General features: G+C 45.8%; 1 protein-coding gene across 1 annotated transcript; it reads left to right on the forward strand.

Moving 5' to 3' along the window:
• Positions 1-437: 437 nt before the first annotated feature.
• G6PD (glucose-6-phosphate dehydrogenase) lies at positions 438-27,094 on the forward strand. The gene is made up of 13 exons (XM_066614979.1): positions 438-519; positions 1,742-1,887; positions 16,955-16,992; positions 17,081-17,189; positions 17,809-18,026; positions 20,249-20,407; positions 20,722-20,847; positions 22,032-22,125; positions 22,819-23,005; positions 23,136-23,371; positions 24,774-24,850; positions 25,314-25,406; positions 26,476-27,094. The coding sequence occupies exons 1-13, from the start codon at positions 447-449 to the stop codon at positions 26,564-26,566; spliced, it is 1,647 nt and encodes a 548-aa protein (XP_066471076.1). The 5' UTR covers positions 438-446; the 3' UTR covers positions 26,567-27,094.
• The last annotated feature ends 123 nt before the right edge of the window (positions 27,095-27,217 follow it).

Consider the following 27,217-nt stretch of genomic DNA (forward strand, 5'->3'; position numbering starts at 1 on the left):
CCAATGCATATCTACTCAGAAGCAAGTCCCATTATAGCCAACTGGGCTTAATACCAGGAAAGTGTGGGTAGAATTGGGCTGTGAGAGGTCAAGCCTATGCATGTCCTATGCATGTCAGAAGCAAGTCCCATTATAGCCAGTGGGGCTTACTCCCAGGAGAGTTGGGTGTATGAAACCGCCTCTACTGTTCCACTTCCTGGAGCCGCCGATCTCCAAGCGAGAACTTCTCCTTGAAGTTGACTGGAGCGCAATGGAACGCCGCGCAGCCCAGTTGTGTAAGGAACGTTCAGACTTGTCGCGGGCGGGGGAGAGAACGCCAACATGCGCCTGGGCTCTCCCTATTGGCTCTCGGTCTGCTCGGGTCGGCCTCGCCGGTTGGGATTGGCTGGAGTCGGAGTATGCGGGCGAGGTGCCCGCCTGCCCCGCCGGGCAGAACGGGGCGGGGAATGGGGAGCCGCGCGAGCGTGAGAGGAGAGCGCCTGGGGCAGCCGCGACAGCAGGAATCGGGACCGGGGGCAGGTAAGGGGAGCGGGGCAGAGCAGGGCGCTTGGCTGGGAGGGCAAGAGTCAGGGGCAATGGAGGGGTGGGGCGATTGGAGGGATTAAAAGAAGGGGGTGGTTGTGGGGTGGAGGGCCGAGGGCAGAAGGAAAGGGGAGCTGCCTGCGGGGAGCAAGCAGGGTGGGCGAATGAGGGGCAGCAAGGGGTCCAGGTGGGATGGAGGGGCTGGGATGCCTGCGCGCCTCCCTCTTCTCCTTTGAATGCACAGCCACCTGCACCTCAGTACAGAGACTGGCTGCACTGGGAGGGAGAACACGCAGCAAGGGCTGGAGGAAGGCGTGAAGATAAAGCATACCTGCCTGGGGCTGGATCAGGGTCAAGAGCAGATCATGGAGTCAAGCAGAAGTGCAGGCGCAAAACGGAGTGGCAACAGCAGCTAGGTCCACTGAGACATCCTCCCTTCCCCTTAAGTTCTGGGGTCTTCCCCCACCACACACACAGGCAGTATGAATAGCTAGTTCTGCCCCCAGCCCAAGTTACTTCCTAGGTACAGGTAGCAGCCCGTTGCTAGACTACTCCAGAAGCTTGTGGGCAGTTAATGAAAGAAGGCTATGTAATGTGGTAGTTTGTATATGCCAAAAAAGTGACACAGGGCACAATCCTAACCAGGTCTACTCAGAAGTAAGTCCTATTTTGTTCAATGGAGTTTACTCTCAGGAAAGTGTGGTAGGATTGCAGCCTTGGTGAAAGTTGTGCTTTAACATATTTCGCACTATAGTTTCTAAGATCAACTTTTCTGACTACAGGCCTTCCACAAACTACATCAATAGACAAGTAGTCACCTCCCCCCCCCCCGACCTTTTCAGTGTCTCCTTTCTTTCCCCAGGACTTTTCTCACTCTCTGTCTGATTCCCCCATAGTTTTGGATAAGTCTAGTTTTAGGGAATCTGACTAGATGAAACCTGGTCACCCCTTCTCCATAGTATCATCTCTAGGAGGTGTTTCATCTCCGGCAGAAGACCTAGTCTGTTGTCACTGCATGGAGCAAGTGGAACTTAACTTCCTTGAAGCAAGTTGAGACTTGTGTCCTGGAGATCAACTAAGAACAAACAGCATGCTAACTGGCATAGTTTTTGCCATGGTGGGAAGGAAAGGGTGCTCACCTGGGCAATACCTGCTGAGTGGGAGGAGCCCAATTTTCCAGCCCACAAAGCCTCACCTGACCTATTCCTTTTCTCCTCAGGAAATAATATTGCCATCATGAGCCGCCGTCTACCACAAGAAGAGTTGACCCATACAGATATCTGTGGGATGCTCCGTGAAGAACTTTGCAAGGGGAATGACTTCCATAAGTCAGATACCCACATCTTCATCATCTTGGGGGCATCCGTGAGTTTCTTCCTTCTGGGCTAGATTGTGGTTCATGTAAGATGTGAACCTGAGACAATAGGTGTCTTTTGGAGAGAAAAAAAGAGTTTAGCTGGAGCAAAGTTTCCCATGACTGCTAAGGGTGGTAGATGTGAAGCCTGGGGAGGAGAGAACCTATATGGCAAAAGGAGGCTGTGCAGTGGAGAAAATTGCAAGTCTAGCTGAAAATGTATGCATGGGACAGTTCAGGAACTGAAAATATTTGTATGGGATATATGCTGATAGCATAAAGGTGAAAGATACTAATGCAGTCCCATGTACTTCATTTAAGTTGGTAATGTGTATTTGAGGCTATGGTGGTAGGCTTTTCAGCAGCATCCTATAGCTGATGTAAATTATCTGTCATTCATGAACATGAGGTGCTTTACAACATTCAGAGCTACTCCTGTTCAATAAAATTAGAGCTTAAAATAATATAAATTAATTGAACAGGAGAAAGCAGTAACTGTAAAGAGGAAAGATTTTTTAATGCATTTTTATTTGATCAAAGTTTTAGACTCATCTTTCCTCTCATCATTCAAGCATTCAGTTGCTATCAGCACCCATGAAATCATCTATTTTCTCTCTCTTCCCCTAGTTTTTTTTTCTTACACTTGCAGTTTGGGGAAGTGTTTTATATGATCTGAAAAGGTGCATCTTGCATTTTAAACAGTACTTGGCCAAAAATGAAATAATTGTCTTGCTTGCTTTGTAGCTATTGACTTTAGTGATGGAAGTGTCTTCCAGACAATGTGAAGAAGAGTCAGTGATTGTAGAAGGAAGCTTCTTTTCTTCCTCTGGAAGTGGGAAAGGGTTAAGTCTATTACACAGGAACTTTAAGGCTGCCACTTAAAAACAACATCTCCTTTTCAAGTTTTTCTGCCCTTTCCTTTAACATGTAGGATCACTTGCCTCATTTAGTTTCATCACATTGTGTCTTATTCTGCCAGTTATAGGGGATGGGGAAATCTGTGTGATCTTCCATGTTACTGGGGAGAGCTCAATACAGAGGTACACTTTTCAGTAGCTGTCCTACATAATGTGTATTAATATACTGATAAAAGTTTTTTTACTACAAGGTGACCGAGTAGGGTGGAAGAGTTCGTCCATTTTTCATAGTGTATCTAATCTGTAATTCAAGGGTTTATCTCCTGTACTTCCTCTATTTTTGTTCCAGCAGTTTAGCATGACTATGACGTTTTCCGTTTGACCCTCTTTGTTCTGCTTCTGCATCTCTTTTCTTATTGTGGTACCCTGTTTTAGCATCATCTCTTCCACGGTTGAGACTTGCAGTAATGCAGTGCAGATATAGTCATAGGATGCTGGTATTACCCAAATACCAATGATAGGTGGAACAGGAAGGAAGACAGAGGTTTGCCTTCTTACAATTTGTGTAAGCATCTCCTGGAGCGGGGGTGCAATTGTGTAACTCAGCACAGTGATTACTGCACAGTGTGTAATCAACCTGTGGCAGTATTTGTGAGCATGCTTGAAAGGATATGTAGATAATCCAGGCGGGGGGTAGGTAGCTAATCCAGGCATATTTTGGCTTTAGCAGTGCGTTGATAATCTGATGCCAGTACAGATCAGTTTACAGCAGCTTGGCTTCCCATGGGGACTTGTCCATTGCTGTATCTCCTAGTTGTGCTTGCAAAGCTTTCTCTACATACAGTACAAGGAATTGTTTTGATATGGAGCAATGAAAATAGCCAAAATCTGTGCTGAGAAAGAAAATCCTGCAGTTCAGTTCTATTGGACTAGGCTGCAACTTCTCTGTGGAGAGGGAAATATGACTTTTATTACTATTATATTAATTAATAAGTGATATTAATTAAAATTAATTTTTAATATTACATCATATCTGTTTAATGAAGAGGATTTGCCCCAGAGCTGGAAGACATGCTAAGTGGGAATGGTTAAAAGAGGAGGTGAGGGAGTCTGAGACAAAAATCCTTAATTCCTGCAAGGGTTTTTTTTTGTTTTGCTTATACTTATGCCACAGATGCAAATGGATGCACCTATGCTTTTGCTGGGCCAACACATATCCATGACTGCAGGAATTTGTCTCCCTGGAACAAACCACCCCTGCTTTCTGGGAATATTTGTTCCCTGCCCAATATTTATGTATACATTAACTTCTAATTTTTCTCAGACCCTATGCTTTGATGACTTGCACTGTACTGCCAAAATTATCTCTTGGTGTTTTCTTTGATCTTGTTGGTTAGCGTGTGTTCAGTGTTTTCCTTTTGCAATGGGGGTGGCCTAAGATTGGTTGGGCTACCTGTTAGATCAGTGTTTCTCAAACTGTGGGTTGGGACCCATGAGGTGGGTCACGAACCAATTTCAGGTGGGACCCCATTCATTTCAATATTTTATTTTTAATAGATTAGACTTGATGCTACCATAGTATGTGACTGCATTTGGGGAAATGTTACAGACCTGTACTTTTAACAAGTTACTATATATATTCTTTTAACAGTGATGGTCAATGGGACAATTCTAGGTAGGATTGCAGCCTAGGATTGTTAAAGATATTCCTGCTTGATGATGTCACTTCCGGTCACAACATCACTTCTGGTGGGTTCTGGCAGATTCCCATTCTACAAAGTGAGTCCCGGTGCTAACTGTGTGAGAACCACTGTGTTTGATGGTTGCAGTTCTTCACAGAGGAGAAAAAAAGGTGCTCAATGGATGTTCAAAGGGATGGGGAATGCAGCTTTAGCAAAGAGGAAACCAGATATTACTGAGTCACCGGGGAATAAGGAGTGGTGCTTTTCTCTAGTAAAAGAGGGAAGTGAACCTTCTTGTAAGAAAGGGAGGGCAACAGTTCTTTCCTGCTGCTTGTCTCCCAGCATATGAACATGTTTCTAATTTGCAGTTGCAGTACAAACCTGGGAGTATAGCCTGTGTCCTTGGAGAAAAGCAGCAATTATTTCTACGAGGTCACCTCTGTTTTCCTCAACTATGTCCACCCTAATTTGGTGTCAGTTTCTTCCAAATGTAGGGACCAGTAGAGGATGATGTAGGCTCAGGCACACAAAGTGTTTCATTTGAAAGCACTTAGCATGCTCACTCCCTGACATTAGAGCCATCTAGAAGCATTTTGATTGTTAGGACACATCCACATATCAGCCTTTTCTGGGTGACAAAGCACTGATGCAAGCAGCTTGCCTGGCTAATTCAAAGTGTTGATTGATAGTTCAAGTGAGAACAGAATATACTGTAACTCTCATTTCTAGCCCTACCAATCTACATGGACTCCAGGATTAGAAGGGATCAACAGCAGTTATAGTATTCCAACAGAATACTATAAACAGAAACAGAAAACACTTGGTGTGTGAGGTCCTAACTGATTTTGTGGGCTATCAACCTGCTACTTTCATTCCTAGCAGAGTTTTCAGTCTAGTTAACACAGAACTGGTAATGCATATCTGGGTTATACCACTTCAGACTGCAGGTGCCAACTCACATGATTGAATGTTCCTCTATTTAAAGATGACTATCTGCCTATAGAAAGTTGTGTACTAGGGAGAACTAGAATGGTGTATTACAGGGGTGCTCACACTTTTTTGGCTCGAGAGCTACTTTGAAACCCAGCAAGGCCCAGAGATCTACCAGGGGGGAAGGAAGCGTCTGACAGACACCCCCTTTAATGTATGGAGCCCCTGCTGGAGTCTAGTCAGTTTCGTCAGTTTTGTTGCTGCATGCCTGAAGAGCAGCTAAAGTGTCAGTTTCAGTGGCAGTTTAGCTAAATATGTCAGTTTCGTCTAGTCACTAGACAAAAAGATATATTAACAGTTTGGAGAGACAGGGCTCCGCGATCTACTCATTTTGCCTCGCGATCCACCTATTGAGCACCTCTGGTGTATTAGGTTAGAACTCCCTGACTTATAACTTTCTGTTTGAAGGGATATTTTATTAGAGAGGAAACCATCATTTTTTCTTTACATTTATATACTGCCCTTCATCTCAGGAGCTCAGGGTGGCCTACTTGGCTCTACCTCCTTCTCTCTTTATAGCAGCCCTATGAAGTAAGTTAGACCTAGTGACTGGCCCAGGTTCATGCAATAAAGCTGCAGTCCAGTACACACTTACCTGGGAGTAAGTCTCATTGAACTCACTGTGATTTACTTCTGAGTAGACATGCCTAGGATTGCACTGTGAGCATTGTGGCTAAGTAGGGAATTGAATCCAGAAGTCTTCTTGGTCCAGAAGCCCAATACTTTTGATCTGAAGTGGTACAATCTAAACATAAGTTTGTAATCTCAGAGAAAAGCAGTTTGTTGAAAAATACTGTAAAATAATCTTACTGAGATCTGGCAATTATGTGAAACAGTGCCCCTACCACTTAAATATTCCTAGAAGCAGTTCAATTCATGATTGAGTATCTGTGTTGTTTCCCTTGAACAACTCTGGAAATAGCTCCAAAGCAATGTCTGTAGAACAGTGGTGCCCAAACCCCAGCCCTGGGGCCACTTGCGGCCCCCAAGGCCTCTCAATGCGGCCCTCAGGGAGCCCCTAGTCTCTAATGAGCCTCTGGCCCTCCTGAGATTTGTTGGAGCCCACACTGGCTCGATGCAACTGCTCTCAGCATGACGGCCAACTGTTTGACCTTTCGCATGAGCTGTGGGACGAGGGCTCCCTCCATTGCTTGCTGTTTCACATCTGTGATGCAGCAGTGGCAGCAAAGGAAAGGCCAGCCTTGCTTTGTGCAAGGACTTTTATAGGTCTTGAGCTATTGCAAGACCTTCATTCATTCATATCAGTTCATCTTTAATATATTCATTTCTGTAAACTTATGTAAATTTATTCAAATTTTAAATGTAAATTCTTTTTTCCCTGGTCTCCCCCCCCCCCCACAGTGTCAGAGATATGTTTTTGGCCCTCCTGCCAAAAACTTTGGACACCCCTGCTGTGGAAGGATCAGGTACTGTGCTGTGAAAGTAGAGGTTCTCCTTTTGTAGTGCAGATCCTGAGGGTATTTCATATTCTATATATTCTACTCTTCTACAGTAATTAACAAGTCTAGGGTCCCTCTTCCTCTCTAGACTTCAATTTTTGGGATAGATAGAGGTTTCTATAAAAGATTATTTTCAGTACTTTCAGATTGGAAAAGTGGGGCCTGGATGTGACTTATTCTTGTGTGAGATCTCTATGAGAATTACAGATTTGATGTGCTTAACTTGTGATTGGTTACAACTGTCAATGCCTTAAATCAGTAGTTCTCAAACTTTTAGCATTGGGACCCACTTTTTAGAATGAGAATCAGTCAGAACCCATTGGAAGTCATGTCATGACCTGAAGTGACATCATCAAGTAGGAAAATTTTTAGGCTGCACCTTTACCCAGGTGTAAGTTCCATTTACTATCATTGTTAAAAACATATACATAGTAGTCTGTTAAAAATTCAGCTCTGTAACATTTCCCCAAATGCAGTCACATACCATCAAGTCTAAAAATAAAATATTGAAAATAAAACATTAAAAAATAAAATATTGAAATGAATGAGGACCTACCTGAAATTGGCTTGCAACCCACCTAGTGGGTCCTTACCTACAGTTTGAGAAACACTGCCTTAAATAGTTTTAGTTGACTCATCCTTCTTGTAGCCAGTCAATAACTATGTCAGATAGTTAAATTTAAGTTTGCGTCTTACCAAACCTTAATTGTTTGGAGATACTGAAGTATGAGAAAGTTGCAATTTAGTCAGTAAAAGCTACTTCTGATTGTTACAGGAGATGATCTTCCATATTGCATTTTTCATTCCTCTGTAGTTAACATGTGTTCTGCCAGATTCCCAGTCCAAGCTCCACCTGGAGAATTATGCCCACTTTTAGCTAATTAGCATCCCTTCTTTCCTCAAAAATGACCCTGGTTCTGCCCTGCAGTACTGCTGGACCCCACCACCAGAGTAGTTCTCCTGTAGTAGAGTAGTTCTCCTACAGAGGTCCTCCTTCCTGCCAGCAGCCTCTTGGTCCTCAGCAGGTCTTGGGCACAGCAGCCAAACACCAGTCTTAGTGTCTCCTATAGTTTCTGCTCCAGCAGTTCCCAAAGTCCATTCACACATCAAAGGTCCATTAGCCATCAATTCCTCAGTCCATTTCTCCAGTCTGTCCTTCCTCAAGCTTTCCTCCTTCTGCTACCCACACCAAACTCTCCCTTCATCAGGTGCTTTTATGCCTGAGGGCCTTATTGCCTTCAAGTGGCAGCAGCTGTGCAGCACACTCCCTGGAAGCCCAGGTCTTACCTTTAAAGGGGCCACTGCTGCTACCACATCCTACCTTCTCGCCAGATCCAGTACAACATGTGAGGACAAAAATAACCCCCCATAATATACAGGTTTGTGCTCCATTTACTGTATCACTGAAATTGGCTTCTGCCCATTAATTAGTTAAAACAATTAAACCAATTAAAGCTTGTAGCCCTTATATCCAGCCCTAGTTTTCCCGGACTAGACCGTCTCTCGACAAGAAACAATGTGAAGACAGTGACAATTTGCAGGCTAAGTGGTTGCAAGCTAAACTGTCTAGAAGGTTCACAGAGAAGGAATTGGAAAGCTCTCCTGACTCTGTGTAGGCAGCAAATATGCCTAAAAGGAGAAGCACAAACACACCCCACCCAGCTGCAAGCCTCATGTGCCTTGAATGTTTCACGCCTTTACTGCTTGGGTACTTGGCTTATCAGTGTTTGTATTAGATAAAGAGCTTCCAGCTTTGGCTGAATACAGACTGAGCTAGAGGCTTCTCTGGGTCACTGAATCTCTAGTGAGGATAACTAGGCATTGCCAAAGTGGCCAAAGTGAAAAGCGTGGCCAAATAGATCTGGGATGCAGTGTGAGTCAAGAAACACATGAGGTAGTGCACTTGTGTTGCTTCACACAGCTAGGTCAAGACCATTGAATGCAGGTTCTAACCTTGAGACCTGGGAAACTTTAATAATAATAGTTAACCTTAATAATATGGTGAGTTTATATCATTCCATGCTCCCTGGCAAATACTTTCAGGAACCTGCCTTTGTCCCACTTACTTCTGCAAAAATAGTAAGTTTTAAGACCTTCTTAAGCCTTTAAAGTGCACAATAGAGTGTATAGGAATGCTGGATTTGTGCTCTGGTGTTAGGGATCCATATGGGACACTGAAGCCTTTTGCTCAAGATAACCTTATTGCCTGTATGTGTGTGGGATACCAGAAGATGTTGTGTAACATTCCTGCTCTCCTCACTGTGCAGTAATACTAGGGAGTAAGTAATTCATATCCTTCTTACATAAACTTTAGGGGCAGGCACAGCATTAGGTGACTGCTACAAACAGAAGGTTGACACACACACAGTAGTGCACAGAGGGAGGCCACAGAGGGATCCCTTCAGCCAATGGTTCTCACACATTTAGCACTTTTTCCACTTTTTAGAATAAGAATCTAAAGAATCCCTATAAGAATAGGGATCCACTTTTTAGAATAAGAACCTGTCAGGAGCCACGGGAAGTGATGACATGACCAGAAGTGACATCATGAAGCAGGAACATTTTTAACAATCCTAGGCTGCAATCCCACCCACTCTTACCCAGGAGTAAGCCCCATTGACTACCATTGTTAAAAGAATATATATAGTAGCTTGTTAAAAGTATAGATCGGTAACATTTCCCCAAATGCAGTCACATACCATGGTAGCATCAAGTCTAATATATTAAAAATAAAATATTTAAATGAATGGGGACCCACCTGAAATTGGCTCGCAACCCACCTAGTGGTTCCCGACCCACAGTTTGAGAAACACTGCCTGAAGAGCCACAGGGGCACAATTGATCCATCTGTATTTTTATTGGCAGTTTTGCTAGTGGCGATTATGTTGCTTGTAGTCTTACTTTCCCATGGATGACTAGAGCGGAAACTTAAAAACTTCTGAACGCCAGGGTAGAGAATGTGAAACATGAGATGTACTATATATTAAGAATCTTTATATACCACATTTCAACAGAGTAGATCACAAAGTGGTTTACATAGAAATAAATCAGTAGATGGTTTCCTGTCCCCAAAAAGCCCTAAAAAAATAATGCCACAGTGGATGAAATTTCTTGGAGTATATGAGATTGGGTTAGAGCAGTACTTCCCAAACACCTACAAGGGAGTTAGGAGCATGGTAAGTATGTGTGTGTGTGGGGGGGGGGGGTGGGGAGAGGCAGCAACATGATCCCCAGAATTGTGCTGCTGCCAAGGGGAGGATTTGTTTTCACTTACCTAAGAGGGTGACAGCCTCTGGGAGGTACTGAGAACCCTTCAGATGCCTCTGCAGGGCTCCACAAGCCTATGTAATAGGGGGAAAAAATCTCAGTTGAAAGCCATTTCCTGTTTACAATTGTTATCCATGAATGTGGACCAGACAAAGGGTCAAAATGTAACCAGTTTATTAGAAATCTGAAAGAAAAAGAGAGTTCATCAAAGTAGGAATAGAAAGGCAAGTAGTAAAACTACAAGCAGACTGATGGAAAATGCCTGTGGTTGGCTGGAAAGCATTAAAAAAACATTTCAAGTTGAAGCACTAAGACCCAGCAAATGGAGCTGGGATGCTACTCAAATTCTCAGCCCACAGACACCCCCTATTACTGAAAAAACTGGTGAGGGGATTTATTAATTTATATGTCTCTAAGGTGTGTGTGTATGGGAGGGAACCCCTTTACTGTAGTGCTCAGAGACACTGCCAGTTTGATGCACATGGCTCTATTTGATAGAGGGATCTTAGGATTGGATAACAGCATATTCAATTGTAATGCAGAGAATCCCCTTCCCTCAAAGAAGAGATTGGGAGAAATAACCTACAATAAAAGATTGTAGCTTTATTAAGAAAAGCTAAGGTCATGTCCAGGAAGTGTTCTGAGGCATGGGGAAGTAGCATTCAGCTGGCCTTCTGAGGAGGCTGGGAGGCTAGTGAGACCTCTGGAGGGCCCAGCAGGGCCTCCAGGTAAGTTTTTGTGGCACTGGCGCCCTAGCCCTCCCACTGATTTTGGTGGGTTGAGGAACCGATCCCCTGCAGATACTGAGGGCCCACTGTACAAGAAATTACTGAAACTGCATTCACAGAGGGCCAGTACAAACAGGAGATGCATAAAAAGATTACAAAGTCATAAAGTGAGATTATCTTTTTCCTCCCAGGATTTGTGACTGTGTTGAGGGGCGATACCAGGCTTGCTCCACAAGTGGGGAGTCAAGGCCTTGCACTGCATTTATTTATTTAGCTCTACCGCTGCTCCCTTAAAACACTGTTGAATCTTCCCCGAGGGAACTAGGTCCTGCCCCCCACCCCTGCACAGAGTGAACACCTTAGAAATGAATCTGGTGCCCTCTGCTAATTCAGTAGTACAGCCAATAGTCTAAAGTTTAGATAAACAACCTTTTTCCCATTCAGACACAAAAGTTTCAAAGGAAAATGGAATTTTATTTAAAAGAGTGAACTTCCAAAAGAAGTAAACGAAGAGATAAGCGTTTCCTACATACAAAGAAAATAATCAAGTCTAGCTAAACTATTCTAGCACTTAGACTGAAGCAGGTAAATCCAAGTCTGCAGTGACGGAAGGTCCGGTCAGTGGACATACCAGCAGCAGGTCTCCCTGCTTTGCCAAACACAGTCTGCAGTAGGACTCTAAAGCACCTGTTCTTATAGAAATATTGGTCTAGTCAGGACTGTGTAGGATTCTGCTGAATCATCCTGCTTTGAATGCTCTTGCAGGCTCAAGGGCCTGCCACTTTAATAACTCTTAGGTTATTACTCAAAGTTCAGGTTTCACAGCATCAAGATTATAATCAGTTTCACAGCTGCATGTCACTCCTTAGATCAGAAGACTTAAAGGAGTGTAGGGTCTGTCCTATCCTAATTTTTGACTCCTGCGGACTACGCCAATTTGTCCTGCCCAATTATCTCAACTCCTTTCTAATGCCCAATTTTTGGCTAATTAACACCCTCTTTATCTCTACAACTGTGGTGTGCAAAGGAATGAACACAGAACTCCTTATCTATAGCAACTACCCAAATTTATTGCTATGAACACAGACACTTCCTGCAAGTCCTCTTGTCCAGAGGCTTTCCTTCCCCAAAACTCCACTTAACACAATGGGTAAAGGTCTGAAGCCTCCAATTCAAGTCCAATCTGGTCTCCAAAGCACAGTCCAGTCTTCTGTGTCCTCCAGCAGAGTCCTGGCAGTCCTCTTCTCCTGTAGGTCTGGGTCAGGTAGCCCTCTTGGTCTGGTTCCCTCTGGCTCAGTATCCAGCCCCTGGCTGGGTCAGTGTCCCACTCCTGGCTCCTTCTGAAGCTGCCTTTTATCCTTTGTGTCCCATTAAGTGCAAATGCAGCTCAGCTGTGAGCTACCTCCTTAGCTCATTCCAAGCCCCATCAAGGTCAAATGAAGCTCAGGTGTCCAGCCAGGTCTCCATTGGCCTTGATTGATTACAGCTGTGGAGCCAGCCCTGCCCTTCCCAGAGCTACCAAACAGCTGTCAAAACATGGGATCACTGTCAACACCACATCATCCACCTGATGATCTTTTGATCTTCCATTACAGGGTCCAAGAAAAGTGACTCTGCAGAAATATGTTACCCTTTTAAATCATGCCTTCTTCCAATGACCTTCCTGTAAGAATATACAAAGACTGCCCCAAAAATCTTACATAAAATCATTTACTTCTTCACTCCCCTCAACCCTTCAACAGACTGAGGCTATAATCCTGTGCATACTTTCCTGGGAGCAAGCCCCATTGAACATAATGGGACTTACTTTTGAGTAGACCTGCTTAGGAGTGGGCTGTGAGTTAAGTAAGATTACAAAAGGGTTAGCATTACAAAGAGACTGCATTTCAACAGGTTGATACTATAATTTAGCCATTAGGTGTTGATTCTAAGCTGTTGCTTACAAACTTTCACTGCAGCTGCTAGATGCTATAATAGAATATATAAGAAATAAAACTACACCTATGTGACACCCTGAATCCACATCCACTGGAGTAATGGCTGATTCAGCATGTCACATAGTTGTAGTTTTATTTCCTATATTTCTGAGTAATGGTGTCTCCAAATGGCATAATGGCTGGATAACATTTCCAAGAGAAGGCGTTTCCAGACAGAACAAGAATGCTACAGGAGGAGTTTCTAGCAGCTCTAACACTGCTGAACCTGCATAGGATCTCCTGGGGAGTTAAAAGCATCCAAATATACAGGAAAAATGGACAAATAGGGGAGGGGAACCTGAGCGTTCAATCTAGTGACCCAGGGGATAAGTCTTTCTACACAGTGACAAGTCAGGTGGACAGGAATAAGTCTACCTAATTAGTCTTTGATTATTTATTTCATGTGTTGATTCTAAAATTTGGCCAATGCCAGGCTCTCAAAGCAGCATAAAAGGTAGTAACAACCAATGATGATGTCTAGCATTTATGCGTACAGTGATTTAAGGTGTCCACAGCATTTCATGTGCATTATTTCAGTGAACTTGGCAATAGCTGCATGAGGTAAGTTGCCATTATTACTGTATTGCCAAATTGCAGATGAAAGACAAAGACCAAGGCTGAGAGAGTGTGGTCAGGCTGGGCATCTTTCCATCTCCTCCTTGATTCATTGTATTCTGCTGCTTAGCAACCGGGCAGCTGAGTCACTGCTGACTCCCACTTGCCTGGTGGTGTGAGGAGCTGGGCTGAATGCCCACAGGTGTGGCTGCCAGCTTGCCAATGCTACATGACTTGGCATGTTTGCAGGCAGGCCACGCATCAGTGACAACAAATCTTACTGCCGTTTACCCAATGAAGGGACACAGGCAAGTGCCTGGTGCCTTTCATGCAGCATGGTGCTGCCAAGCACAGTGAGGGCATGAGCTGCTGGAAGAAAGAAGCCGTCAGGGAAACATTGGGCAATGAAATGCAGGCCTTGCTCCAACTCAAGTAAGCTGACAAAGGCAGACCTCATTTGCAAGAACAGGACTTAGCTGGAGCTTTGAGAAAGACAGGGGACTCGCATTCCCACCCATTTGTATCCCAAATGCCGTCTGTGTGCACAGAGCACAACCGAATGTTCAAGAAAGATTGTAGGGGCAGGTTTATGTGGAGTACTGTAGTATGTGGGTCATAAATAGGAGGGCAGATATGCAAGCCTTTTGTAATTTGTTCCCAGTGTATTTATGAAAGATTATGGGGGCAGGGCATGTCTGCAATGGAAAGGCTGGGGTTTCCACCCACGCCCTTCCAGGATTTGAGAAGGCAAGAAACCTTTGTCCCTGTGCTTTAGCTGAAGCACAGGTGCATGTCCATGATGAAAGAGGAATTAACTGAACTGATGGTAGCTTTAATCTAACTAAAGTTGTTGATTGACAAGCATTAATATATCAATGGTTGTTACCATCAGTGTGGATGTATAATCCTAGCATTCAGGTAGACCAGTGGTTCCCAAACTGTACATCGTGGTGAACTTACAGGAGAGCTGCAGAATGTCCCTGGCAGCCTTTTCCTGGATCTCCCAGGTGTGGATCCAAGGTAATGGTGCCTGGGAGAGCCCGGAAGAAAAGGTTGCTGTGAACGAAGGGGGCTGTGGCCATAGTCAGTTTGGGTACCACTGATAGACTAAGGGCCCAATCCTAAACATTGGCGTCTGAGCTCCTGTACTGGGTGTTGCAAACATGCCCATAGCTTGTCCACGGCACCCGGAGAGGAGGAGCTGCCAGCACCAGTTGGTGCTGACTCCCAATGCCGTGTGGAAGGCTGGCTGACACTCCAGCAGTGCTGGCTGGCGGTAAGGAGTTTTGGGAGCAGGGGTGTCGTAAACTTGGGTCTCACTCCCAGGGTTTTGGGTGCTCAGAGTTGTTGGTTCTGAACCCTAGAGCTCTCAAAGATCCCTGGTCGGTAGTGTGGGGGGAAGAGCAAGGCCATATCAGAGAACAATAGAGACTCTCTACCAGTTGCTAAGACAACAAATGGGACCTCAGAACCAGCGGCCCCAATGATGCAAATTTCTTGTTCCTCAAAGTCAGAGCCTAGCAAACTTCAGGTTTATTTAACTGTCAATGGAAAAAAGACACGTGGACACATCGATTCTGGGGCCAGACTGACCTCAGTTCATAGAAATTTGGTGGAGGAATGTCACATTTTGCCTGGAGAAACTTTTAGAGTGAAGCCTTATGAGAGTCCTGAGATTTCTGTACCTAAAGCAAAAGTACAGTTAGAATTTAAAGGTTGGAAAGGTACACGTGTTGTGGCTGTACATTCAAATACACCCACATCAGTTCTTTTAGGGCAAGATTTTTGTGATGTGTTAGACAGGCAGCAAGTTGCCAAAAGGAAGTCTACTAGAGAAGCTCCAGCAGGCAGAAATCCATCTGGTCAAGCCAAAGCTTCTAAAGCAGCAAAAGGAAGAGCGTCTTCAAGCATCTCTTCCATCAGCCAGGAAATGCAAGCCACTTCTGTGTTACTGTTTTAGCTTGGTTCAGGCCTTGCAGTGCTACTAGGCCTGAACTGTACATATCCATGACAAGGGGGAAGCAGGAAGTGGGTGGAACAGGATTGTGGGAGGAGCTGGGGTGGGAGGGGGTGGGACCAGCGGAGCCCTGCTCCGCTGTATCCTATCCTCTTTGTTGGGCTGAAAAGCCTGACACAGTCTCTCAAGTCTGCACTGGCAAAATAGCTGGTACAGACTTGAGAAGCTCCGTTGTAGGGCTTGGGGCTTTCCCTTGAGGAAAGGGAAGGGAACAAAGGTCTCCTTCCTCCGATGAGACCTCCTGCGACCTCGGTGGTTTAGCTGGATGCAGCGGTAGCCCTTTTGGCGCTGCTGCACAGAGCAGAGCCACCAGCTTCAGGATTGGGATGTAAAATTTTCTATTTGTGGCTCTAGAGCAGCATTTTTCAACCTTTTTTACCTTGTGGCACACTGACAAGGCACTAAAATTGTCAAGGCACACCATCAGGTTTTTGACAGTTGACAAGGCATCCCATGCTGCCAGTGGGGGTTCACATCCCTATTGGCCCTACTAATAAATGATCTTCCCCCAAATTCCTGTGGCACACCTGTGAACCGCTCGTGGCACACTAGTGTGCCAAGGCACAGTGGTTGAAAATGGCTGCTCTAGAGCAGGGGTGCCCAAACCCCGGCCCTGGGGCCACATGCGGCCCTCAAGGTCTCTCAGTGCGGCCCTCAGGGAGCCCTCAGTCTCCAATGAGCCTCTGGCCCTCCAGAGATTTGTTGGAACCCACTGTGGTCCAACGCAGCTGCTCTCAGCGTGAGGGCAACTGTTTGACCTCTCGTGTGAGCTGTGGGATGAGGGCTTCCTCCACTGCTTGCTGTTTCATGTCTGTGATGCAATAGAGGCAGCAAAGGAAAGGCCAGCCTTGCTTTGTGCAAGGCCTTTTATCGGCCTTGAGCTATTGCAAGACCTTCATTCATTCAATTAAGTTCATCTTTAATAGTTTCATTTATGTAAACTTATGTAAATTTATTCAAATTATAAATGTAGATTAATTCTTTTTTCTCCCGGCCCCTGACACAGTGTCAGAGAGATGATGTGGCCCTCCTGCCAAAAACTGGACACCCCTGCTCTAGAGCAACAGTTTCCAAAGTGGAAAAGGCTTCCCTGGTGCAAATGGCATTTACCATTCTGCCAGGAAGTCTTGTGGTCACGGCGCCGATCTCTCCCAAACTGAGCTTTGTCTTGCGGTTTCCAGATTCTGTTGCCCCAGCAGCCATTGAGCCCAGATTTCTGGACAGACATGGCAAGCCGGGGTGCTGTTTGGGGGAGACACTGCGACGACGAGGCTCCCCCATGGAATGGTAAGCACCGTTCACACCGGAGAGGGGTTAGGCAGGGCACTGGATCTGGACCATGGGAGAGTTTACTGCTTTAGAGAGTTTAAGGTTGAAACAGGAGGTCTTTTCTCTCCCTTGGGCACTGTGAAATACAACCCAAACTCTGATTATAAGAACTGGCTGGTTCTGAGAAAGGGCTTTTCTTCCCTGACTGCCTGGATTCAGCACATGTTTTCCTTTGTTGGAAGTGATGGATGACTTTTCCCCCTCTCCCATTTTGCAGGGTGATCTAGCTAAGAAGAAGATCTACCCAACCATCTGGTAAGTTCTTTTTGCTCATGAGGCTTCCCCTTCCCATCTCTCTCCCCCATGTGCCTCTGCCCTCATCACAGTTTGATATTCTATACAGGTGGCTGTACCGAGATGGGCTTCTTCCCGATGACACTTATGTGGTGGGTTATGCCCGGTCCCAGCTCACTGTTGCTGACATCCGCAAGCAGAGTGAGCCATATCTCAAGGTGAGCCCTCTGTCGGAACTGGCTACTTTGGCAGTCCAAGGCCACCCCAGGATTTTGCTTGTGCTCCTCTATGGAGAACTCGTGCAAGGAAAGCGCCCTACAGGTAGACCACAGCTGCGATACAAGGACATCTGCAAGAGGGATCTGAAGGCCTTAGGAGTGGACCTCAACAAGTGGGAAACCCTAGCCTCTGAGCGGCCCGCTTGGAGGCAGGCTGTGCAGCATGGCCTTTCCCAGTTTGAAGAGACACTTGGCCAACAGTCTGAGGCAAAGAGGTAAAGAAGGAAGGCCCATAGCCAGGGAGACAGACCAGGGACAGACTGCACTTGCTCCCGTTGTGGAAGGGATTGTCACTCCCGAATTGGCCTTTTCAGCCACACTAGATGATGTTCCAAAACCACCTTTCAGAGCGCGATACCATAGTCTCTCGAGACTGAAGGTTGCCAACAACAAGATGCGACCAAACAAGGAACTGATAAGGTGGCTGATTCTATTGGCACTGGCTGATGGTGGGAAGCAATTGGGACAGGCACATACACACATTCAGGGTCTGAAGGATGGCAGTGGAAAGGTAGCTGTCCTCCTTCTCTCAGGATAATGGATTTATTTATTGTTCCAGGCTACCCCTGAAGAAAAACAGGCATTGGATGATTTCTTTGCTCGCAACTCTTATGTCTCAGGAAAGTATGATGACCAGGCCTCCTTTAAACGCCTCAATGCTCACCTGAACTCTCTTCACAATGGTGAGAAGGCCAACCGGCTCTTCTACCTGGCTCTGCCACCCAGCGTTTACAAGCATGTCACTGCCAACATCCGGGAATCCTGCATGAGTACTGTGTAAGAATTTGAGTCTGGGAGAGAAAATTGGGGAGCGGAGGAGGAATGTGTATCGGAATTAGTGGTTGGTGACTGTGTCTGTACTGAGCAAGCACAGCTTTGGTCTTGGGGGCAATCAGAAATTGTGGTTTTTTAAACAAAACCAAAAAAAACCCTTAAGCACCCAGGTTAAGCATGAAGAGTGACTAAGAGTGCAATCCAGGAGTTCTCTTGGGTCAGTGCAAGTCCTTGTGCTGGCCCAGAGATGCTGCAAAAATGCCATAAGGCACTTTTGAGCCACCTTGAGAGTCAGGAGGCCAAATCCAGCCCCACTATACTGGCGGAACAGTGAGTTCATGTTGGCTGAGTCAGGTTGGTATGGGAGGCTAGCGAGGGCAGGGGAAGGGTGAAACGGGCATTCCAGGCCAGGGGGAAGGTGGAATGCAGGTGGGCCGGTGGGAGGACGGAAGGGGGTGGGACCAGGATCTGTCACTTAGGTCAGATCCTAACCCCCTTTCTGGGTGGCCCAGCCTCAGATCTGGTTGCTCAGATCTGTGGTGCCTCTATAGGTGGTGCAGATCCAAGTAGCCTCATAGGGGCATTACTCTGAGTTGCACTGTGACCTGGCCTAGCCCTGCTCTGGATGCAACAAAGGCCAGTTGGCCTGCGGGCTCTAAGGCAGGTTAGGATTATAGTTACAATGCATCCCTGAAATGTGCTTAGGAAAGGAAGGCAAATGTGCTGTGAGAAGGAAGAATGTCATCCTTTCTTTAGAGGCCTTTTCTAAATTGCTTCTGGAGGACAACAAACCATGCCCTGATCCCCCATCCATTTAATTTGAAAAGAAACTTGTGGGCTATCTTGAGCCTATCATCTGGAAGGGACAGGAGGAGGAGAAATAAAAGAACAAAGAGTGAGCAAATGGGTGAATTGTCTCCCCAGTCCACCCTTCCTTCCTTTGCCTGGCTCAAGTAGGTCAGCAGACTGAGAGGAGTACTTCAGGAGTCTGCTGCTTCTGCTGCAAGCCTGCAGACCTGTGCATCACACAAGGGTACTCACGGGAAGCACAAGGATTGTCTGTGCTTCCTTATTGAGTGGCATTCAGTTGCAAAGCCTAGGTCTGATTCCTTGTAATATGTGAAACAGCCCTTAATAGAAGGCAAACCTTAATAAGAATGTCTAGGGTGTTACTGTGAGTGTGGTCTCAGTATTTTTTGTTTGGTTCAGGAGGTAATGTGCAACATTATAATTCCCCCTCCTGCTAGCTCACACTCTTTAATCAGGATACCATAGGTCAACAGCATGGGCCAGGCCTCAGTTTTGGATACCTTGTGGTCTCTCCCAAAGCATGCCAAGGGCTTGCATGGCTCCGCTCCCTTCCCTTTTCATTTTGATCTTCCTGCGCCCCAGGCATGGGCAAGTCCTGCCAGTCAAGCTTTTTGTCCTTTTGTATTGAAGTAGTTGCCCTCAAGCAAACTCAAGTGGTGCAGGGCTGATGAAGGACAGCTTGGATCTGACTCAGACATTGTGGATTAACTGTGATTTGTGTAAATATTCACTCACATGTGTGGACCAGTGGCAGAAGTTGTGTGTAATGGAAGAAGTATGCACCTGACAGACACAGCAACAAGTTCTGTGAGGGGGCCATGCTGGCAATGCAGAAATCCTGGCTCATGGAAGTAGCTATATTCCAGGAGTAGACTTCTCCCACGTAGCTTTGCTCACACAAGTAGGGTGCCCAGTGAGCTGAGATTCATGTGTACCAGGACCAGTTTTTAAAATGAGAACTCCAAAATGGCAGTTTGAGAACTCTCAATGGAAAGACTCCCATGGAGAGCACTTTGGGCACCCACCAGATGCACAGATTTGGAATGTGATGCAGGGCACAAAGTTCTTCTCTCTGAGAATGTCGGCTTCTATTTAAAAACAAACAACAAAATGGGGTGAAGGTGGTACTGGTGTTCTTTATGTCTGAAAACCTGCCCACAGTTCTTGGTAACCTTATAAGTGACAGAGCTGCTGGGCAAGATTTGGCAGTAATCATGGGGTAGGATTTCAGTACTCTGCAAAGCACCATTCCAAAAATAAAAAAGATGCATTTTATAACATAATGTAGTTATGGAAATCTGTTTGATTTTCAGGGTGCTTTGTGTGTATTAGAGTCATAAATGTTTTGTCTGCACTTGTGCATAACAATCACTTTTTAAAACTTTGCACTCCCCCCTCCCAAACCCCCCCCCCAGTGGTTGGAATCGCATCATTGTGGAGAAGCCTTTTGGCAAGGACTTGGAGAGCTCCAACAAGTTGTCAAATCACATCTCAGCCCTGTTTAGCGAAGACCAGATCTACCGCATTGACCACTACTTGGGCAAGGAGATGGTGCAGAACCTGATGGTGCTCAGGTAAGGGCTTGGGGAGTGGTGTGAGATGATCCTGGTGGCTGGTCCCTATAGTCCTCTAACCATTGAACCAAAGTCGCTCCTACATGAGCTGGAACCTGCTCTATCCAGCAGTTGACTTCAGGATGGGGATTTCCTGTGTGCTTCAAAATCCTTCTAAACCTGGTGCCAGTAAAGCTGGTTTTCCTTGAATGTGGTTGAAGCCTCAGTAGGAGCATCTTTGGGAGGGGCACAACTTATTAAAATAGGGCCTCTTTGTTCTACTGTCCAGCTGCCCTCCATCATCATGCTCAGGCCATGTCCCACTTACTTTGCAGATTTGGGAACAGGATCTTCAGCCCCATCTGGAATCGTGACAATGTGGCTTGTGTAATATTAACCTTCAAAGAGCCATTTGGCACTGAAGGCCGGGGTGGTTACTTTGACGAGTTTGGCATTATCCGGTAAGAACCTGCTGGGCATTAGGGTGGAGTTTGCCCATTTCCTGGTGTGTTTGGGATGTGTATGTAGGACATTGGGACAGCACTGTTAAAAAGAGGTGTGAGATTCAGTGTTTACAGAAGCTTAGTTTACACACATACAACAGGCTAAGTGTTGTGTTTAGATTTTACCTGTGTCTGGAGTTTACTTTTGCTGGTAAGCCTTGTGTCTGGATTTTACCTTTGCAAATTGCAAGTGGAGTATCACGTGACTGAACATTTCTGTGTGGGGGAGAAAAAAGTCCCTGAATGTAGAAAACTAGGTGCCAAGGAGAAGGATTCTAGTGTAACCTAACCCTGTTTTCCTGTCATGCTACTGTTCTGTGGAAAAGAGAAGTGGGGAGAGGAAGGTTTTAACATCTCCTAGCCCCCACATTATCTTGGCAACAGTGGGTTTGGGAGTCTGGCTTTATCAAAGTACAGGTGGGACCTTGGAATCCACTGATTTGACTCACCATTGATACTGAGGTCCACCTTTATATGCCTTGTAACAAGGAAAAAAGCACCAAAATCCAATTTCCCACCTTGTGTTGTTAAATAATTATAATTTCATTCCACTAGATTCCATTATTCTCCCCCTCTAGTGGCTGAATGTGGCATAGTGTCTACCATATTGTATTCTGGGGTGACAATGAAGGTGCAAGAAATCAGGAAGTGGGTCTTTAAAACTATTTTTCCACTTATTTGGTATCCACTGATTTTTTTTTTTAATCCACTGAGTGTTTTGGAACAGAACTCCAGTGGATAACTAGGCACGACCTGTAATGCATAATTCTGTTGAATTCTGCAACTGGTACTGTATCTGATGCTTTTTCTACTCTCCCTTGAATTTATTGAATATGCCCAGATCTGCTTTGTAGCCCCAGGTTCAACAAAAGGCAAACATAGGGTGCTTGCACAGCTGCTGCTGCAGTGCCCTTTCTCTCTTGCTCTGAGTGGCTGCTAGGGCCCCAGTTCTTCACCATATAACCTTGTGAGATGTACACACATCCAAGGAAACATGGTAGTTAGGGCTAGGGTGCTGGTAACTACTGGGAGCAGGAATGGCACAGAGAAGGTGATGGCTATTAGCTAGCATGGCACTGGCATGGCTGCTTCATTTTGAGTACTGTTACTTTAGCCAGTATGGATTCTTTCCACCTCTGCAGGGATGTAATGCAGAACCACCTTCTGCAGATGCTGTGCCTGGTGGCCATGGAGAAACCAACTTCTACCAACTCCAATGATGTGCGTGATGAGAAGGTAGGAAGAGCAAGTCTGGACTAATGGACACTTTGTCAAACTGGCCACTAGGCTTTGAACACAGCACTCTTGTTTACCATTTCTGCAACTGTTCCCCAGCTGTAAAATAGGAGTGAGTGACCTGCTGCCTAGAACTGTTCCAAAGAGGAAGAAAAAGTGATCTTGCCCATCCTTGCCTTAGGAAGGTGCAACCTCTCTCTTCTAAGTACAAACAGAAAAGTGTTGGTCACAGATACCAAGTAGAGATGCTAATGGCCTTTAGCGCTCAGCTCCTACTCTGTCAGGGTTGGATGAGCTTCTTCTATTTTCCCTACTGCTTCTAAGAGCTTCTTCAGCCAAAATAAATTCTCCAGGTGGTTGTCACTTCCAGTTAAGAAATAGGGCACGGTCACATATGACCACAGCACTTGCATATCTCATGGTGTATACACATCGCAGGAACCATCAGTGGAAATATATCTGTGTTGGTAATGTGCGCCAGTTGTTATATGTGGCGTATACATCCACTTAGGAAATTGAGATATGTGTGAGGCACCGCACCTATAGTTGTCCAGAAATAAGCAATTCATGCCGAAATCCAATTCCCAGCCCTCATCCTAGCCAGCCTGAACTGGTGATGGTTCCCACCCCACCCTTCATCTCCCTCCTGCTGGTGTGGAAGGATCTCAGAACTCCCTCTGTCTTTTGTACTAGGTGAAGGTGCTGAAGTGCATCAGAGAGGTGAATCCTGAGCATGTGGTGCTTGGTCAGTATGTGGGGAATCCAGAAGGCAAAGGGGAAGCTCAGAAGGGCTATCTGGATGATCCCACAGTCCCAGTTGGGTCTACCACTCCCACCTTTGCTGCTGCTGTGCTTTATGTGGGCAATGAAAGATGGGATGGTGAGTATAATGGAAGGGAAATTCACTTCTTGGTTTGGAGATGCCAAGCCTGATGTGCTGGGTGGGAGGGGGGGGGGTAGTTGGATATGTTACATTTTATCTGTCTTCCTCCTCTCTCCTCCCCATCCAGGAGTGCCATTCATCTTGCGCTGTGGCAAGGCACTGAATGAGCGCAAGGCGGAGGTGCGGCTGCAGTTCCGAGAGGTGCCGGGAGACATCTTTCAGCAGCAGTGCAAGCGCAATGAACTGGTGATCCGTGTGCAGCCGAACGAAGCAGTCTACACCAAGATGATGACTAAGAAACCTGGCATGTTCTTCAATCCAGAAGAATCTGAGCTGGACCTCACCTATGGCAACCGCTACAAGGTAGCACTGCTAAAGGAATGCCCAGTCCCATGCCAAGGAACACAAGAGCATTGGACTCAGAATGGGCAATGCAATTCTGTTGTTTCACAGAAGCTTGCTAAAGAGTCACACCTAGTTGTAAACATGTTGAAATTGGTGCAGAATTATTTGTTTCAAGTAGTGGCTTGGCAGCATGGGTTGATAGAGGTAGGCGATGAACAGTAGCTTAGAGAGGCACACAAATTGACAGGCCCAGTGAGGAGAGGTCTAGAAACTTGAGGGCACAGAAGAGCTGTTGTCCCATGTCCTCTCTGGGTCCTGAAAAGTGGAATCACAGCTGGCAAATTTAGAGAGGTGCCTGCATGCACGGAGGTCTAGAAACTTAGGAGCAGTGTACACATGCCTGAACATCATTGATTATTTAACAGATAAAATACTGACTTATTGAAGAAATTGATTGAATCCAATAATGTTTTGAAATATGAACACTTTACTTGTGGTAGTTCATATGGTATTGCTCTAACATATTGTAAGTATTCACTTGGTATTATAGCCATTAATACATATGCACATGTGACCAGCACTGTAGATTAGTGGATTCCAAACCCTGGCCTGCAGGACAGATCTTGCACCCATGAAAATCCCTCTCCTGTGTAAATGGAGCTTACTGTTCCATGGAGAAGCCTGATAATCTTCAATGCCAGTTTCCCCCAAAGTTCATGCCACACAGCCGCATATCTTGGAAATCTGGGTGCAGAACCTGCTGGAGCAGCAGAATGCGGAAGTGGCCGGGCAGTATGAACTTTGGGGAGATGGGCAACGAAGATATCAGGCTTCCCCGTGGAAAGATAAGCTCCGTTTGTGCCAGGGACGGGTTTTCTTTTGAGCCAGAGGTCTGTTGTTTGGAGATGCTCTATATGCAGTGCCACATTCATCCCAAATATGCTCAGTTCTCCCCTTAAAAAGTTTGTTCTGTTTATTTTAAAAATGGTTTTATACCACTATTTACATGACATCTTGCAGCAGTTTATAATGGTTAGGTAGGCAGGCAACCTTCAGTCTCCAAAGACTCTGGTATCGCGCTCTAAAAGGTGGTTCTGGAACAGCGTCTAGTGTGGCTGAAAAGGCCAATCTGGGAGTGACAATCCCTTCCACACCAGGAGCAAGTGTAGTCTGTCCCTGGTCTGTCTCCCTGGATACGGGCCTTCCTTCTTTGCCTCTTTGCCTCAGACTGTTGGCCAAGTGTCTCTTCAAACTTGGAAAGGCCATGCTGCACAGCCTGCCTCCAAGCGGATCGCTCAGAGGTTATGAGGTTATATAATGGTTATGAGGAATGGAAAGCTATATCATCTCTTCAGGCCTGAGACCTCAGTCTCATGATGCACAGTCCACTCAATTCCTTGTTCCCATTTCCTTTCCACAGGATGTGAAACTCCCAGACGCCTATGAACGTCTTATCTTGGATGTTTTCTGTGGAAGCCAGATGCACTTTGTACGCAGGTGGGTGCTAAACTCTTTGTCTGACCCTTGGGCAAAACAAGAATTTCTTACCTGTGAATTCCTGTCCTGGGAAGGAGAAGGGAGACATTCCTGACCATTCTGGAATGCCCCTCCCACTGCCAGGAGGGAGGGCTAGGCAAAGCTGCTGGTCCTCTTTCTGAGGGCATCCAACCCCTGGACATCCCATTCCCAGGCCTGCCCTGCCACCGTTGGGAGCAAGGAGCAGTATGCTGAGCTCCTCAGAGTCTAGTGTTTCCTTCTGGGGCTTTTTACTAGCCTACTTTTTTTGGCCCTTCTTTTCCCCTTACCCCTTCTCAGATTGTGTGCATGGTGCATTCCAGGTGTTCCCTGCTCCTAAAATTCTGAGGCTAGGAAAGGTTTGCTCAATAGCACCAGTTGAGGTGGCTGCAACTTGTAAAGCCCTAGGTTTACACTTCCCAGGCTGACATTGTTGTCCTTTCAGTGATGAGCTGCGTGAGGCCTGGCGTATTTTCACTCCACTGCTCCACAAGATTGAGGCAGAAAAGAACAAACCTATTCCTTATCGCTATGGCAGGTGAGTTTGGAAGAGACTCCACTTTTTTAAAAAGTCGCATGTTATGGGATGGTGTGGCAGGAATGTCCCTGAAAAGCAGACTAGAAAGCTATTGCATTATTCCACACCGAATCGGTGTTTTGCTTTGATGCAGTCAGCCATGGACTATGTCTGCCCTCTTTCATGTTCTTTGAGACAGCCTTCTTCTCCAGCTATGCGGTCTCCTGCCTGCCAGGTTTACCGCTAACTAGACCTGCAGAGACTGTGGCCCCATTAGCCCAACAAAACGAGAACTTGACTAGACCAAGCTTTCCCACTGTGTTTTCAGCAGTGCGCTTTTCTACAGTCCAAAAGCAAAACAGAAAGGTGGATCTTTGTACAGGAGCAGGGCTAGCCTAAGCCTATAGAATAACTGCCTGAAACGCCAAGCTGCTGGAGTGGGGCCTGCCTTTGCTTAATACGGCTTGGAACAAACACTACTGGTCAGTGGTTCCCAAACTTTTAGCACCGGGACCCACTTTTTAGAATGATGATCTGTCAGAACTCACTGGAAGTGATGTCATAACTGGAAATGACATCAAGCAGGAAAATTTTTAGCAATCCTACCCACACTTACACAGGAGTAAGTCCCATTTACTATTATTAAAAACATATACATAGTGCCCTGTTAAAAGTACAGATGTGCCACATTTTCCTAAATGCAGTCACATACCATGAATAGTCTAATCATGTATTTAAAAAAGTATTGAAATGAATGTGGACCCACCTGAAATTGGCTTGTGACTGACCCACAGTTTGAGAAACATTGGGCTATTTAGTTAATCCACCTTTTTAATGTGTTGGTAACTGTGCCTAGAAATTTCAAGGTAGCATTTGGCCTGGCTTCACTTTCACACTATTATGTTCCATATTAACTTGTGTTTTTGAAGTTAAACATAAAAATAATATCCTGGTTAGCTCATGATTGCTCAGCATATGACAGTTGGAAGCAAGAAAATACTGGCCTAAGGCTAATAAAGTACTTGATAGGTCCACTGGGATGTTGCTGCTTCCAGAACTGCTCAAAGAGATGACCCTCTTTATTTCCTAGCCGTGGCCCTGCAGAGGCAGATGAGTTGATGAAGAAAGTGGGATTCCAGTATGAAGGCACCTACCGGTGGGTGAATCCTCACAAGCTGTGAATGCTGATGGGATGTCTCACTTGGGAGTGGCAACACCTGCCCTGCTCTACTCCTTGCTGTGGAAGCTGAGCTGCCCAAGGTGCTCCATGTGCTGCAGGAGTATTTTGTTCCTTCAAGCTAGGAACCTCGACTTGGGTGTAGATATGGTACACTCTTGCAACTTCATCTGATCTCAAGCATAGGTCTAACAAGCTTCTCCATTAACCTCCTGGTGGACTTTGCCTAGCAGGTGCTACCCTAATTTGCTCTGGTGATAGTGCTGTCAGTGGATGGGCTACATGCCCCATTCCAACTTCTGCTCCTCTAGGGCAAAGCCTCTCTGATTGTGTGTGTGTGCGCATGCATATACACACACATGGGTGGGGGCTGCAGAAGGCTCTGTTTGTCTTAAGGCCCTTCCCCTTTAACCATCTACAATTGCTGCTCCATGAATTGCACTAGCTCTACTCTTGCTGCATTACTTGTTAAACATTCCTGCCCAGTCTGCTTCCAAGTTTTGTACATGTCGTTCTGCAAATAAAGTTATAAAAAGGCTCTCTGCTCCTTGTGTTTCTTTAGAACTGTCGAAGGAAGAGATTCCTCTCTCTGCATATCAACAGCAGCAGGCAGAATTAGCTCTTCATTTATTTTGGCACGATTGCAGTTGATGCA

Source organism: Tiliqua scincoides, chromosome 2 (genome assembly GCF_035046505.1).
Source record: "Tiliqua scincoides isolate rTilSci1 chromosome 2, rTilSci1.hap2, whole genome shotgun sequence".
Classification (NCBI taxonomy): domain Eukaryota; kingdom Metazoa; phylum Chordata; class Lepidosauria; order Squamata; family Scincidae; genus Tiliqua; species Tiliqua scincoides.

What these genes read in the sequence shown, in the direction of transcription:
- G6PD (XM_066614979.1), top strand. Translation starts at nt 447, where the DNA reads ATGGGGAGCCGCGCGAGCGTGAGAGGAGAGCGCCTGGGGCAGCCGCGA. An exon ending in GAATCCTGCATGAGTACTGT is followed by an intron (nt 18,027 to 20,248) that starts GTAAGAATTTGA and finishes CCCCCCCCCCAG; the next exon opens with TGGTTGGAATCGCATCATTG. An exon ending in GGGCAATGAAAGATGGGATG is followed by an intron (nt 23,006 to 23,135) that starts GTGAGTATAATG and finishes CTCCCCATCCAG; the next exon opens with GAGTGCCATTCATCTTGCGC.